This window comes from Hydra viridissima, unplaced genomic scaffold (assembly GCF_058129835.1).
Source record: "Hydra viridissima isolate aposymbiotic clone 2 unplaced genomic scaffold, HvirCarnegie_v1 scaffold_9, whole genome shotgun sequence".
In the NCBI taxonomy this organism is placed as follows: Eukaryota; Metazoa; Cnidaria; class Hydrozoa; order Anthoathecata; family Hydridae; genus Hydra; species Hydra viridissima.
The window spans coordinates 6,719,313-6,734,297 of NW_028324308.1; the positions used below are offsets into that span (position 1 = coordinate 6,719,313).

The window sequence follows — 14,985 nt, forward strand, 5'->3', positions numbered from 1 at the left end:
ACCAAAATTTAATTTTATGATTTAAAATGTCCATTACTATAGGTCAAAAGTTTTCTTTCCCTTGTCATTACAATGTTAATTTAAATAAATCATAATTTTATCATAACTAAAATTTATCTTGTTATTTTTTAGAAAAAATTAGTTGGAATAGTAGTTTGGCACCAAAACTGAGTAAGCACATGGCTCAATTAAATTCTTGTGGCATGACAAATTTGAAGTTGGCAAAAGTGCTGGGATTTCACTTACTGACATTTCAGCAGTTCTGGAACAAGGCATTTTAAAAAGAAGCACAGAAGTGAATGACTAAGAGTGTTGTCACCAAACTCAAAAAGATTTATCACTTCAAATGTAAAGGGTAAATGGGAGCCATCACCACCATCATGTACCTGCAGACTGAATTTATCGGAACCTTATCAATAATGTGGAAAACAAAATCTCATCAACAACAACAACAACATCAACTTCAGAGATACTTAGGACTACCTACACAGTCTGAAAGCACCCATTTCAAAGTGTGTGGCTGAGGCTCATACCGCTAGTGGTGGTCACATCTTTACCATTGAGCTTCAGCCATATCTTTATTGAATATTATGACAAACACTGTATATATTCAAAGTCACAGAATGGCTATTTATGACTTAAGTACTTTTAGCAATAGGGCCTTCAATTATTTGTTTAATTAAGTTGTATTAATTGAAAAAAAGCTGTCATTTTTAAATTATAAAGTAATAAATTTTATTGTCTTATTAACAGCATTAAGTTTTAGAATATTGATTTGTTAAAAACCATATATTCTAATGTTAATGGTTGATCAGGAATATTAATTTCTATTAAAAAGTAAAAAAATAAAAGTCAAAGGAAATTTTTAAGTCTTTTTGGGAGTTTTATGCAGAGACTTTTTATAACTTAAGTGGAATTTTATCTTTTAGTGGTCGTATCAAACATACTGAAGTCTGTGAGTTGCTACGACAAATGTTACCACCAGTAGGTCTGGGTAGGAAATGTCCAAAAGTTCTAGCCTATAAGGTATCTTTTTTTAAACCAATTTATAGCATGTTACATGGAGCAGTAAACAAAGTTTGCAATCAAAATGTCATATTTCTCTAAATAATCTTTTAAACAAAAATTAATAGGCTTAAACACTTTCAAAGCAAATTACTTTTCAAACTTCAATCCTCAAAAGTTGAGAAATTTATATTGCTATGAAAAATAAACAATATAGGGCATACTTTTTTTGAAAATGCAAACCATGTTTTGTTGATAGCTTTTTCTTAGCAAAGGCTTAATTTCAAAGTTAACTCTTCAGTTGAGTTTCTTTAATTTTGCTGCAAAACAAAATCGTGAGAAAAAATACTTACATTTAACTGCTGATAAATACTAAATTATTAAACTAATTTTTTCTTTAAATTTAGGTTAATTTTTTTCATATTGTTTACTTTCTTTATTTTATTCTCTTTTACTGAAAATTTTTTAATTGTTGTTGATGTAAGTAAATCAACGACCTGTAGCTGTTGTCAGTATAAATTTTTATTATTATTCGATTTTTGTTTCACATAAATATACAGTGATGTCTTATTAAGTGGAGTTTTGACATTTTATATATGATTTTAATACATTACATATGATTGTTATAGTTTATATATGATTTTCTTGTTGCAGCGTTTAGTTAAAATGAATATGACTTTGTATAAAGATGGCACCGTCGACTATACTGGGACTTTTTTTGCACTTGTACGCACTGGGCTGCAAATCTATACTGAAAATGGTGAGGAAATCCTAATAAATGTCATAAGATAAGGTTTACAATAATTTATGTTTTTATTTTTTTTTTTTCTCTTATTCTTTTCTCTTATTCTTTTGCCTTTTCTATAGCAAACTTAAAAAGTAACGACCAAGCATTTCGCAAAATGTTAAAGCAGGAATTTCCAAATATTTCAAAGCGTACTTTGGACCTTATAATACCTAGGGCTCCAAGAGGTAAATTTTACAAAAAAAAAGATTTCAACTAAAGAGAGTTTTTATAAGCAAAAACTGTTTTTAGAAAGACATTAAATGCTGAGAATGACTATGGAAGTTTTTTCATTTTGATTAAGCATGTTTGATAAGAGCTTTCACTGTATTGATAGACTCCAAGCACATGACTATAGGAAAAATTTATTCTGCAAAACTTATATGGGAGAACTACAAAAATATGCGGAAAAGTGGTCAACATAGAAAATCAGTGTATTCCGTATGTTTTAAACAACTTTTGTATTTTTTTATTTTTGAAATTTTTTTTGGACTGCCATATGCTCCAGTACTAAAAATATTTCTCATGCACAACATTTAGAAGTATATACATATATGTTTTAACAATAATACATATACATTTTAACAATAATACATATATGTTTTAACAATAGATTGATCCTATGCCGTTCATGAGCGAAGCCTAATCATTAGTAAGTAATTTTGATTGAAGATTGATTGTACACTTATAATAAAAAGGTGTAAAATTACACCGTTTTGGTGTTAATTTACACCAAAACGGTGAATTCAACACTTTAATTAAGAGTATGCGAAAATATTTTATAAAAAGTGAATCGCTTTAATTCGTTCAATGGTTTAATATAACCGCCTTAATTATATTTCGGTACATTTAAAATTATTTAAATTATTCCATGCATTAAATTTTTTTTTTTTCAACCTAAATTTTTGTAATTTAAACCAAATTGCAATTTCTTATTACAGCTTGAGATTACATGAAAAGCAAAAGATATGGATGTTACATAGAAAACAAAGACGTGGATTTAACATTGTAACAGTATTTTTGTAAATAAATTCGAAATAAATTCGTAAAATGAGATTTCTGTTTTTTCAAGTTATTATTATTATTATTATTATTATTATTATTATTATTATTATTATTATTATTATTATTATTATTATTATTATTATTATTATTATTATTATTATTGTTATTATTATTATTATTATTGTTATTATTATTATTACTATTATTATTATTATTATTATTATTATTATTATTATTATTATTATTATTATTATTATTATTATTACTATTATTATTATTATTATTATTACTATTATTATTATTATTATTATTATTATTATTATTATTATTATTATTATTATTATTATTATTATTACTATTATTATTATTATTATTACTATTATTATTATTATTATTACTATTATTATTATTATTATTATTATTATTATTATTATTATTATTACTATTATTATTATTATTATTATTATTATTATTATTATTATTATTATTATTATTATCATTATTATTATTATTATTATTATATTATTATTATTATTATTATTATTATTATTATTATTATTATTATTATTATTATTATTATTATTATTATTACTATTATTATTATTATTATTATTATTGTTATTATTATTATTATTATTATTATTATTATTATTATTATTATTGTTATTATTATTATTATTATTATTATTATTATTATTATTATTATTATTATTATTATTATTATTATTATTATTATTATTATTACTATTACTATTATTATTATTATTATTTTCATTTCTTGTCTAAAAAATTTAGAAAGTTTTGAAGACTTTTGATGAACTTAGGGATTCAATGTTGAAAGAAGTTAATGGAGTTTTATTTAGTTTTTTTGTAGACAACTTCCTTGTCTTCTGTTTTCATGCAAAACAAGATTCTTAGCAAAACAGGATTTTTACAAAAGATAGATTTAAAAATTTCAATGGGGGTGTTCGCTACATGTAAAAATTCGGCGACAACCGTAGCTCGCCTGGTTACATTTTTGACTGTCTTTTGTAGGAAACTCTTGTAACGAAAATGACACCATTTTAATGATAAGTTTCATCATAGTAAGTTAGATTAAAACACTATGAACAAACCGTGTTTTAATCTAAAATTCTATGATGAAACCTAGCGTTTTTTATGAATATTTGTAAGACTTATCGAATTAATTACATTACCGTTAGTATAAATGGGGTATTAGCCGTATCATTTGGTGTTTGGTTGAGACGCAAAGTGACTCAGGATGATCAAAATACGGCACAAAAATCAATAAAATTTAATAAAAATTGTAAAGAAACATATTATATGTGAAATTAATAGTTTTTTGGGTCTAAGAATTCAAATTTGTTGACAAATATATTTTTTATGCGCACCTTTGACGCGTAAATTGCGTGCATACGAGTTCACGCGCGCATAAGGCTTGGCTGCACGCATAGAAAATAATTTTAATTAAAATTTCAGAATTTTCAAGCCAATACACAACATCTTGGTACATTACTCTACTTGATATTTGCATAACAATGATTTTTAAAAGATGTTGATACATAAAAATTATTTTTTTTTCAGATTTTTTATATTTATTTCATTTTTTATCTTACAATCAATTTAATAACTTCATCTGGTAATGGTTTTTCTAGATAATTCTAATGCTTTCTAAAATTTGTTATTCAAAGTCATCAATACGTCCTCAGAACATAGCACAATAATTGTGCTATGTTCTGAGGACGTATTGATGACTTTGAATAACAATTATCTGCCAATTATTGGCAGAGCTAGTTTATGTAATATGGAAGTACTATGCAGTAGCAGTTTGTGTACTGTAGGAGGCATAACATACTAGCCATACAAACTCACATAAGCACAGCTTTGGCAGTATCAATGGTAGCAGCTGAATACAGAGAATAAAAAATATTTTTAGGATATTATTTAACTTTTTCCACTAAAATATTATGCAGAGACTAAATAGAGCATGATGTTCAACACCTAGTTCTTTTATTTTTTCTCTTTTGCTTCGCTTTCCAAGGACTACTCATTGTTTATGGGGTTTTCTAGAACCAAAGTGGCTTCTTTTATTGGTCATAAGATTTTCTTAAAACCATTGGTGTTCTTTTTCTATAAATGAATCATGGTTTCTACCACATTGTTTTAGTTTTTTCTTCACTTTTGAAATAAATTTAGCTGAAGTGTCCTTTACTTTATTTTATTTATGTTCTCTTTGCTAATTTCTTCAGTTTTATTTGATTTCGTTAAGTTAATCCTTCCATAATTGTTATGTATATTCGGGATAAGGTCTAATCTTTTTGGTGTTATTGTTTTTAAGTATCACCAAAGTTAACAAAATCGTTTATGAATATCAGAAACATCTTTAAGTACTTTATATAATTTTACACTGTTTGACGTTTTATGCTATTACTTCTTTGACAATTATTGCATTAAGTTTCCTATAATGTTAAATAAATAATGTTACTTGTATAGACATCTTTTTAATAACTTGTTTGCACCAAGATCTTTGTGTGAAAAAGAACCAACAAGATTTAAAATTGAACTCAAGACATCAGAATTAAATATAATGTAACATTCAGGATTACTATCTTGACTAATACTTGGAGTATCAGAAGTAGGTAAATTTAACTTTTCAGCAGATGCTGATTTGCTTGAAGAAGTATTTGTTAGAGATGTATTATTTGATGTATTATTTGAACTTGAAGTAGTATATTCAGAAGTCAAGTAAATTTTATTCGCAAGTAATCTATAACATTTACGTTTTTTGCTTTTAGACTTATTTCTTCTTTCTGCAGAACCCATGTTGATAGTATGCACTTTTATCGAGTTAATATATAGTAATAAACCAATTCAACAACGTTGTTCTTTGTAATTTCGGAAAGTTCTAGAACATTTGATGACGTTAGGGATTTAATAGCTTTAATAGATTTACCAATAAGAATTGTAAATATGTGTTTGTGGTGATTTATGACGGTTTGTGGAAGGATATTTTGGGAAAAGCATGGGGTATATATAAAGGAGAAAATTTGTAAAAAGGGGAGAGTTAGTTAGAAGAGAAAATTATTGCTATTTAGTGACTTGTTGATTGCGAGAAAAAAAACTACAAGCTAACCGGGCCATGGAACCAAGTATGAGATTGTTTGATATGTTTGAAACGTATGATGGCACTTCGGATGCTGCTGTTTGGATTCAACGAACAAAAGTGATTGCTGAAATTCAGAACTTAAAGCTTGAACTACTTTTTCCGATTCTTCTCAGAGAAGCTGCTTATGCAGTGTACGATGCTTTAACCGCGGAAGTCAAAAAAGATGTAGTGGAAGTCGAGCGTGTGTTATTAGCGGCGTTTTCTATAGATGCCTACACTGCATATATGAACTATTCACAAAACGAAAATTATGTGACGAAGAAAAAGTTGACGTGTTTTTAGCTGATTTAAGACGATTAGCCTATCTAGCTAAATTACCAGAGGAGTCTGTGCGTTTGGCGTTTGTTGTGGGTTTGCCAGAAGTCTTATCATCAAGATTTCGAGCCGTAATGGACCCGATTGATAAAATGTTACCCAGAGTGAGAGCTGCTATGAACTGTGCAAATGTGATTGACAGTGATGCTGTTGGCGCTGTGTCTAGACGCCATGCTACAAAAACTGCGTTAGTGTGTTACAACTGTAAAGGTTTGAATCACATTGCAAAGAACTGTTCGCTTGCGAAGAGCTTGTCTCCGAAGACTGTTAGATGTTTTAAATGTGGTGAGGAAGGACACATTGCATCGAAATGCTGGAAGCTGCAGGGAAACGATTGCAGGAGCGAGGTATCTGCGCTACCTCGCTCCTGAACATCGGTGGAATGAGCGCATTATCTGTTATTCGTTTGAAAGTTAACGGTATGGTTGCGACAGCGTTAGTAGACACAGGGTGTTCGAAGACAATTTTGAATAAAAAATTCCTGCCCAGAAGTCAATGTAGGTACTCAAACTCTCAAAAGGTAGTAACGTTTGAAGGAAAGGTTCATCAGTGCACTGGGTCAGCGGTCGTGATTCTTGAGGTTGATGGCATTAAAGCACGTGATCAGGTTATTTTAGTGGATTTCCAACCGTTTGGAGTCGATATGATGCTTGGAATGAGTTCCATTAAGTTACTAGGAGGAGTATCCATCTCTCCTTTGGGAAAAGCGAAGTTCGGATTAAGTTACTGTGGAGCAACGGCTTTGAACAAGAACAAAGTCAAGAAAATCGAAATAAAAAAGAAAGATCATGAAGCAGTTTTTAATGGTGCTGAATGGAGAGTCAAATGGAAATGGAGAGATGGAGAAGGCCCCAACCGATTGTATAATAAAGTGGCACAGTACGGAATTCCACAATACGCTAGAGCAGACTATGAAAACGAACTACAGGAATGGATTGATCGGAAATGGCTGTTAGAGTACAACGAAAATGAATTGGGGCCGCCCAAAGGGCAGATTCCGTTAATGGCTGTCATTCAGAGAAACAAAGACAACAAAATCCGACCTGTTCTAGACTGGAGAGAAGCTAACGATTTAATTGAGGCATACACGAGAGATGCAGATGTGTGTGTCGAAAAGCTTAGAGAATGGAGAAGGATGGGTAACAAACCAGCAATCATCGATTTACGCAAGGCTTATCTTCAACTAAAAACTGATAAATCTCTTTGGCCGTTCCAAACAGTGGTGTTTCGAAATAAAAGGTATTGCTTGACACGACTTGGTTTCGGATTGAATGTTGCGCCAATGATCATGAAATCCGTTGTGAGTGCCGTCATTAATCAAGACGAATTAGTGAAGAGGGGAACGTCCGCTTATGTAGACGACATTTTCGTAGACGAAAGTGTGGTGAGTCTTGATTATGTCAAGAGGCATTTTTTGAAATATGGTTTAGAGAGTAAAGATGGTGAGCAGATTGATGATAATGGAGTTCGTGTGTTAGGATTGTGTGTGCGCAAGGTTGGTAACAAACTGATGTGGTCCAGAGGGAATCGAGTTGATGCTATCTCGCAAAAGTTAACCAGGAGAGTTGTGTTTTCAATCTGTGGACAGTTGGTAGGACATTTACCCGTGTGTGGTTGGTTGCGAGTGATTTGTAGTCTCTTGAAGAGGAAAGCTGTCAGTCTGACGACGGGTTGGGACGATGATGTTTGTGATGAGAACGTTAAGTGGGTGCTTCAGGAAGTATTTGCTGAGGTGGAACGCTGCGAGCCTGCTTGTGGTAATTGGGCTGTGCGTGGTGATGAGGGAAAAGTGTGGGTTGATGCCAGTTCTTTAGCGATTGGTGCTCTTATTCAAGTTGGGGAGACTACTGTGGAGGATGCAACATGGCTGCGAAAAGAAACGTCTGATGTTCATATAAACATGGCAGAACTAGACGCTGTGATACGGGGAATGAATATGGCTCTGATGTGGAAGCTGAAGAAAGTGACTGTTTTTACCGATTCCGTGACTGTGTACCACTGGGTTTCTGACGCCCTTACGGGAAAATCAAGGTTGAGATCAAAAGCGACGGGGGAAATGCTGATTCGAAGAAGACTGAGCGTGTTGCAACAACTAATTGAAGAATACGATGTTAGCGTCGAGGTGAAACTCATTCCTTCTAAAGATAATTTGGCCGACGCATTAACTAGAGTTCGCAGCAGATGGCTCAACAAACTGACTGTGCCAGAGTGTCGGAATAGTTGCATGGGAGTCGCAGCTACGAAGGCTGAAGCTATTTCCAATATACACAAAAGAACTGGACATTTTGGAGTGAATCGAACGTTAAACTTTGTTCGTAAAACAATTCCGACTGCTACTGAAAACGATGTTCGAAGTGTGATAAAAAATTGCGAACCATGTCAGTCAATAGATCCAGCGCCAATACGGTGGGAAAAAGGAAAATTGGATGTTAAAGGAAACTGGGAGAGATTGGCCATGGATATCACGCATTATGGCACTGACAAGTTTTTGAGTCTAATTGATTGTGGACCTTCAAAATACGCGTTGTGGCGACAATTATCGAGCTCATACGGAAGTGTTGCCATAGTCCGAATACTCCGTCTTGTTTTTTGTGAACGTGGAGCACCGTCTGAGATATTAACTGACAATGAGCCAACATTTAAGACTAAAGAGATAAGGAGTTTCCTTGATAGTTGGGGAGTGCAAATTAGATATAGAGCCGCTTATTATCCTGAAGGAAATGGAATTGTGGAAAGAAACCACCGTACGATCAAGAGAATAGCAGAACGATCAAAAATGTCGATACCGGAAGCACTATATTGGTACAATGTCTCAGCCGACAAAAATGGTGCAAGCCCGATGGGCAAAATATACAGCTACCCCATTGGTGTGAAAGGATTGAAAAAAGAGAATCTTCCTGCACGAAATGTCCTGAACGAGAGATTTCGAATTGGCGATAAAGTCTGGCTGAAACCACCAAATGCGAGGTGCCATACAAAGTGGCAACCAGCTACGGTAACTCGGAATGCGTTAAACCAAACCGTAGAAGTGAACGGCATTCCGCGTCATGTGAAACATGTTAGACCTCGAACTGATACTCAGCCCTACATTATCCCTGATGAGGAAGTAGAGATGAATGTTGAAACTGATCAAGTGGACGCTGAAAACCAAGGAGATCCAATTAAAGATGTATTAGAGACGAACGAGGAAAATATCGACGCTGAAGATAGACCCCAAGAAATCGACATGCTTTTGCGACGGAGTGGTCGGGAACGGCGCATGCCTTCGAAATACCTTGATTACTATTTGGATGATCCGTAAGGATCAAGGAGGAGTGTAATTTCGGAAAGTTCTAGAACATTTGATGACGTTAGGGATTTAATAGCTTTACGTTAGGGATTTAATAGCTTTAGGGATTTAATAGATTTACCAATAAGAATTGTAAATATGTGTTTGTGGTGATTTATGACGGTTTGTGGAAGGATATTTTGGGAAAAGCATGGGGTATATATAAAGGAGAAAATTTGTAAAAAGGGGAGAGTTAGTTAGAAGAGAAAATTATTGCTATTTAGTGACTTGTTGATTGCGAGAAAAAAAACTACATTCTTTCACACCGTGTCATTTAAACATAGAAAAACAAAAAACAAAGAAGTAGCTATTGGTTTGAGTGCTTAGATTTTGTAAAATTTAGTTAAAATTGCCTTATTTTGACGTTGCTATGAGCGTTGCTAGGGGAAGCAAAATCACCCTACTAAGTTTAAACTGTTTTTTTAGGCCTTTTTATGTTTTTTTGTAAAATAATATGTATGTTTTTAAAAACAGCAATAGTTAAAGTTTTTAACTAATCAACTTTTGAAAAACTACTTTTTTCAATGTTTTTTAGCAGTCTACCACCTTAAGGGTTTTTTTGAGGTTTTAAAAAACTCGCATTTTTGTTAAAATCCTTTCAAAGCATATGATAAATGTTAAATTTCTATATTATTTTTATGCGAAATTAAGATAATCATGTATTTAATTGAATGTAAAACTAGAAATAGAAAAAAAGGGTTTTGGCATAGCATTTTTTTGCTGATTTTTTGATTTCTTAAACATTGATTCATTTGAGCATGTGGTCACAGAGGTCGCCTCGTTTTTTTTGAATAAAATATAGCTACTGCGAATTGACTTAACTGCCATGCAAAAAAATTGAGGCGACCTCTGTGACCTCATGCTTAAAAATCATTTTTACAACTGTGAATTTTATTCAAAAACCGACTAAATTCTGTGAAGTAAATGAAAATTCCGTAGTTCAATAACTTCCGGTAAGTTTTTATTTGATTCAGTTTTACCTTGCGATGATTTTTATTAACTATCAAAATGGCTACATTCACTCTTCGTCAACTTTTAACACATACATTTCCCCCAAGGCATATATTCTTAAGAAAAAATTTTAAAGCCTGTGCAAAACTTTTGGAGTCTAAGTTTGTTGCACTAAATAATGCTGGTTGTATGGTTAGTTTCAAAATTTTTCGAAGACTTGCTTTTGAGTTGATAAAAAACTGGCGCTAATTTACTTTTCTACCCCCCTTTTTTTATTTTTGATTATGATAGAGAATTTTATCCTGATTAAGAATCGTATAAAAACATAGACCTAAAAACCAAAGGAAAGTTCTCTAATTTGATGTTGAAGTGTCAAAAAAATATACCAAAAACGCTAATATTCGCCATCTTTTTTTACAACACTTTAAAATTTCACTATTTAATTACGCCGCCTGGTTTCTGTGTTTAAAAGTAATTAAAATTCTCATGAAAATTCAGAAAGTATTCATGAAAATTCCGATGCAAAAAATTTGCAAAAAACAAAATGTAATTATAAAAGACTCTCTCTATAAGAAATTTTTCTTTATTTCTGTTTTAAAATTAAAATGGCGAATCTAGACGACCGACTATTATTGAGTTTGATAGCCTTAATTTACCGGTGTAGCGTTTTTAATTTACTGCCATTAAAATTTTACTGCGCAGCAAAATTCCAACGTAAAAATTTTACTGCGCAGTAAAATTTCAAAGTTGGAATTTTACTGCTATCGTTATTTTTTTACTGACTTTTTTAATATACAGTTTCTGGCGTTTATTTTTTTTGGCGTTTTCAAGATGTACAAAAATATTAACTTTCATGATATCAGGAAATACTTGAATGACAAAAAGTTTCCTGAAGGTGTAAATGAGAGAGGAAAAAAGGCAAACTTTAAAAGACAATGTAAAAACTTTGCAATTATAGATAACAAATTGATGTATTGCAAAAAAAATAAGGGAAAATGCATAGCTTTACATAAAAAAGTGAATCAAAATCTGGCCTGGAAAGTAAACTATCATTTAATGTATGCATTAAATAATAAAAGTTTCATTAAAAGAAAAATTGAAGTACCCTTAGTTTTATAAAACATGTATATTTTTACCCGCCCCTCCCAAAAACTTTAACATCTCTTCTTTTCTTGATGACAGTAAAAAAATAACGAGCGCAGTAAAATTTTAACGCTATAATTTTACTGCGCAGTAAAATTTCAACGGAGTAAAATATTAACATGACACCGGAAATTGGTCGCAGGTTTAAAAACAATAATAACGAGTGTATTCGTTGGTGCAGGGAGTTTGGTTTACTTGCTATCAATATGATCTGTCTTCGATGTAACATCCAGTGCAACGAACAAAATAGCCATAATGTTGATGGAAAGATTTGGAGATGCATGCAAATAATAGGTATTACCTATATTTGGACTCGTAACGCCGGAAAAAGACGTGGCCTTTCAGTAGAAGACATTCAAAAGGATTTAGAAATTGGTAGCAATAAAACTGCTGATGAATGGAATCAATTTTGTAGAGACATTACCGTTACTTATTTCCTTAATAACCGTGTGCAATTAGGAGGACCAGGTTCAATAGTGGAAATAGATGAATCATTTTTTTCAAGAAGGAAATACAACCGAGGTAGAATTGTAGAAGATCAATGGATTTTTGGTACGATATAGCGAATAAAGAAGGGTTACTCATTCCTGTAGCGCACCGCGATGCTGCAACCTTACTACCCATCATCATACAATGGATTCGTCCTGGAACTGAAATATGGAGCGATATGTGGGCAGCATACCGAGGTTTAGCAGCGCAAGGTTTTCAACATGGTACAGTAAACCATACTTTACATTTTGTTGATCCCGCAACAAGTGTTACAACAAACAGGGTTGAGGCAATGTGGCAAAGAAGTAAAGCCAAATTTAAAGCTATGTTTAGGCCCACAAATCGAGAAATGATTCCCGATTATTTGTCAGAATTTACGTAGATGAATATCCCGTTTGAATAATATTTTTGTATATAGTAACATTTGTTTATCTAAAATCATTAATATATTTTTGAAAAAATCTATATAATCTGAAAATAAGAAAAAAAGTTATTGAAATTCGAAGTTTTTTCAAAAAAAAAAAAACTAAAATAAAAAGAAAATACATAACAAATTTCTCCATAAAATGTTTTAGCGAAATAAAAACCGGACTATAAAGTTTTTTTAATGAATAATTTCATGTTTACGGCATTAATTATTAATTTAGTAGTGTTGTAAAAAAAGATGGCGAATATTAGCGTTTTTGGTATATTTTTTTGACACTTCAACGTCAAATTAGAGAACTTTCCTTTGGTTTTTAGGTCTATGTTTTTATACGATTCTTAATCAGGATAAAATTCTCTATCATAATCAAAAATAAAAAAAGGGGGGTAGAAAAGTGAATTAGCGCCAAAAAACTTTAACAAATGTGGAAAAAAAAGCAGTTTGTTCTTCACTAAATACAAAGATTTTCTGGATAAAAAAATAGAATACAAATCATATCTCTGGTAAGTTTTTTATTACTTCTAAAATAAAATGCTATATATAGGGTAAAGTGAGGTTAACTGGGTACAGTTTTTTTTTGGGTGATGTAATTGTAACAAATTACTGCTTTTCAATATTTTTTCCGTTCATAACTATGAGAATATTAATATTCCATCTAATAAATTCAAATGAATTAGTTAATATATGCTGTGGCCTTGTAAATATTGCATTTTTTAGACATGTGTCCCGTGGCCCAGTTAACCACAGTGACGGGTTTAACTGGGCCACCCTATGGGGTTGACTGGGTACATACTAGTGAAACTACAATAATATTAGTTTTTATTTTGATAATATATTTAGTTAAGAAAGATAGAATTAATAAACAAAATAAACGTGATAACAATAAAATTATACAATAAAAAAAACACAAATTAGTGAAAAAATACACCTTCGATGTGAAAAAATTGTATGAATATTTCAACTATTAAACATTAATAAAACACTATGTTTACATAACAATGGAATAATTGGAAAAATCGAATTGAAAGGAATATAAATTGGCGAATCGTCCCGTTTCTCCGTGAAATAGAGGAGTTGGCAATTTTCGAACAATATCGGATGCAGGAACGAAGGTCAGCTCCTCATCTGTAATATAAAATTTTGTTGCCCTATTTTGATTTTTCAGCCACTTAACGCTAAAACCATCTTGCGTTTTCGAAATTATTTTGGCAATATAGTGCCTGCTAGACTTTTTCTTAGCTCCGTGCACCATAGCAAGCACGAAATCATCGACGGTTATGGGCTGGTTAAAATCATCCGTATCTTCTCCAGAAGATAATTCTGAAATATCCGATGAAGAATCGGCATACTCTACTTCTGATGATCCTTCATCACTGGACTCTATTAATATTTTACGCTTTTCTTTTCTTGGGGCAATGGACTTAGGCTTAGATTTATTTGCACGCATTTGTGCAGCTTCTTCCAATTGCCGTTTGACTAGAGTATCCGTTAAAACAGCAGACTTTCCTTTCTGCTTTGGTTTTCTGTTATTTTTACGCATTCCGGCTTTAGGGAATGGTCGTATTTGTTCCGGAGAAATAAGTTGACAGTCAGTTAGTGAGGTTGGTATTTCTATAGTGGTTGATACTGATGTTGAGGGTAATGTTGTCGATTCAATGGTTGTATCTGAAACAGTTGGATCTGGTCTATCTGTAACTGTTGCAGCTAAAAAATCTTCCTCTGTAAATATTTGGGAATCAAATGGATAGATTCCTGCTGCTTTGAACCCTTGGGAAATATTCCTTGGCGTAAATGCTAACAGAAAAGCAGTCCCCAGTAATTCTCCTATGTCATAAATTGTGATTGGAGTCGCAGGATGGTTTGTCATCCAATCATTGCAGGCTCTGTTGTAGTGTTTTTTTAAGGGACCGAATACGCTCACATCCAGAGGCTGCAACTTATGGCTGCAGTGCGGAGGGAAGGTCAGCAACATTATGCCATTAGTCTTTGCATAATTCAACGCAGCAATACTTAAGTGGCTCTCGTGGTTGTCTAATAATATCAACTTTGGACTGTCTGTTGTAGGTCTTACGTGATCGACAAAATGTTTGAGGACATCAATAAAAATATCTGAAATCATCCATCCAGATTTTGTTGCTGCACCTTTTGTTCCAACAGGTGCGCCTTTAATCATGTGTTCCTTAAAAAACACTCTGGGAAACAGCAAATATGGAGGTATTGCAGTTCCTGTAGCTCCAACAATACAACATGCTGTAACCAAGACACCTCGTTCAGCTGATGTTGCCTGGCCAACTTGCTTTTGCCCCTTTAAAGCCAAAACTTTTACTGGTTTATGTACACTTGTGAGACCAGTCTCATCTAAGTTAAAAATGTCT

General features: G+C 32.1%; 2 protein-coding genes across 6 annotated transcripts in view; both read left to right on the forward strand.

Moving 5' to 3' along the window:
- The window catches only part of LOC145185114 (voltage-dependent calcium channel type A subunit alpha-1-like), a 38,367-nt gene extending 35,522 nt beyond the window's left edge, over positions 1 to 2,845 (forward strand). For 4 of the 5 annotated variants that reach the window (XM_090096813.1, XM_090096815.1, XM_090096816.1 and 1 more), the window contains exons 36-41: positions 930 to 1,026; positions 1,660 to 1,765; positions 1,873 to 1,977; positions 2,127 to 2,230; positions 2,403 to 2,441; positions 2,731 to 2,845. In XM_090096813.1, the coding sequence (XP_089952939.1) occupies positions 930 to 1,026; positions 1,660 to 1,765; positions 1,873 to 1,977; positions 2,127 to 2,230; positions 2,403 to 2,435 (445 nt within the window). In that variant the 3' untranslated portion in view covers positions 2,436 to 2,441; positions 2,731 to 2,845. Of the gene's footprint in view, positions 1 to 132; positions 1,027 to 1,659; positions 1,766 to 1,872; positions 1,978 to 2,126; positions 2,231 to 2,402; positions 2,442 to 2,730 lie in introns of all 5 variants that reach the window. The other variant, XR_016455293.1, reaches the window with a different exon arrangement.
- A 2,842-nt stretch (positions 2,846 to 5,687) lies between these two features.
- On the forward strand, positions 5,688 to 9,783 carry LOC149883780 (uncharacterized). Its single transcript, XM_090098920.1, has one exon. The coding sequence runs from the start codon at positions 6,586 to 6,588 to the stop codon at positions 9,574 to 9,576; it is 2,991 nt and encodes a 996-aa protein (XP_089955046.1). The 5' UTR covers positions 5,688 to 6,585; the 3' UTR covers positions 9,577 to 9,783.
- Positions 9,784 to 14,985: the final 5,202 nt, after the last annotated feature.

Bases quoted from the DNA above. Each gene is read 5' to 3' on its own strand.
- LOC149883780 (XM_090098920.1), top strand. From the start codon at position 6,586: ATGCTGGAAGCTGCAGGGAAACGATTGCAGGAGCGAGGTATCTGCGCT.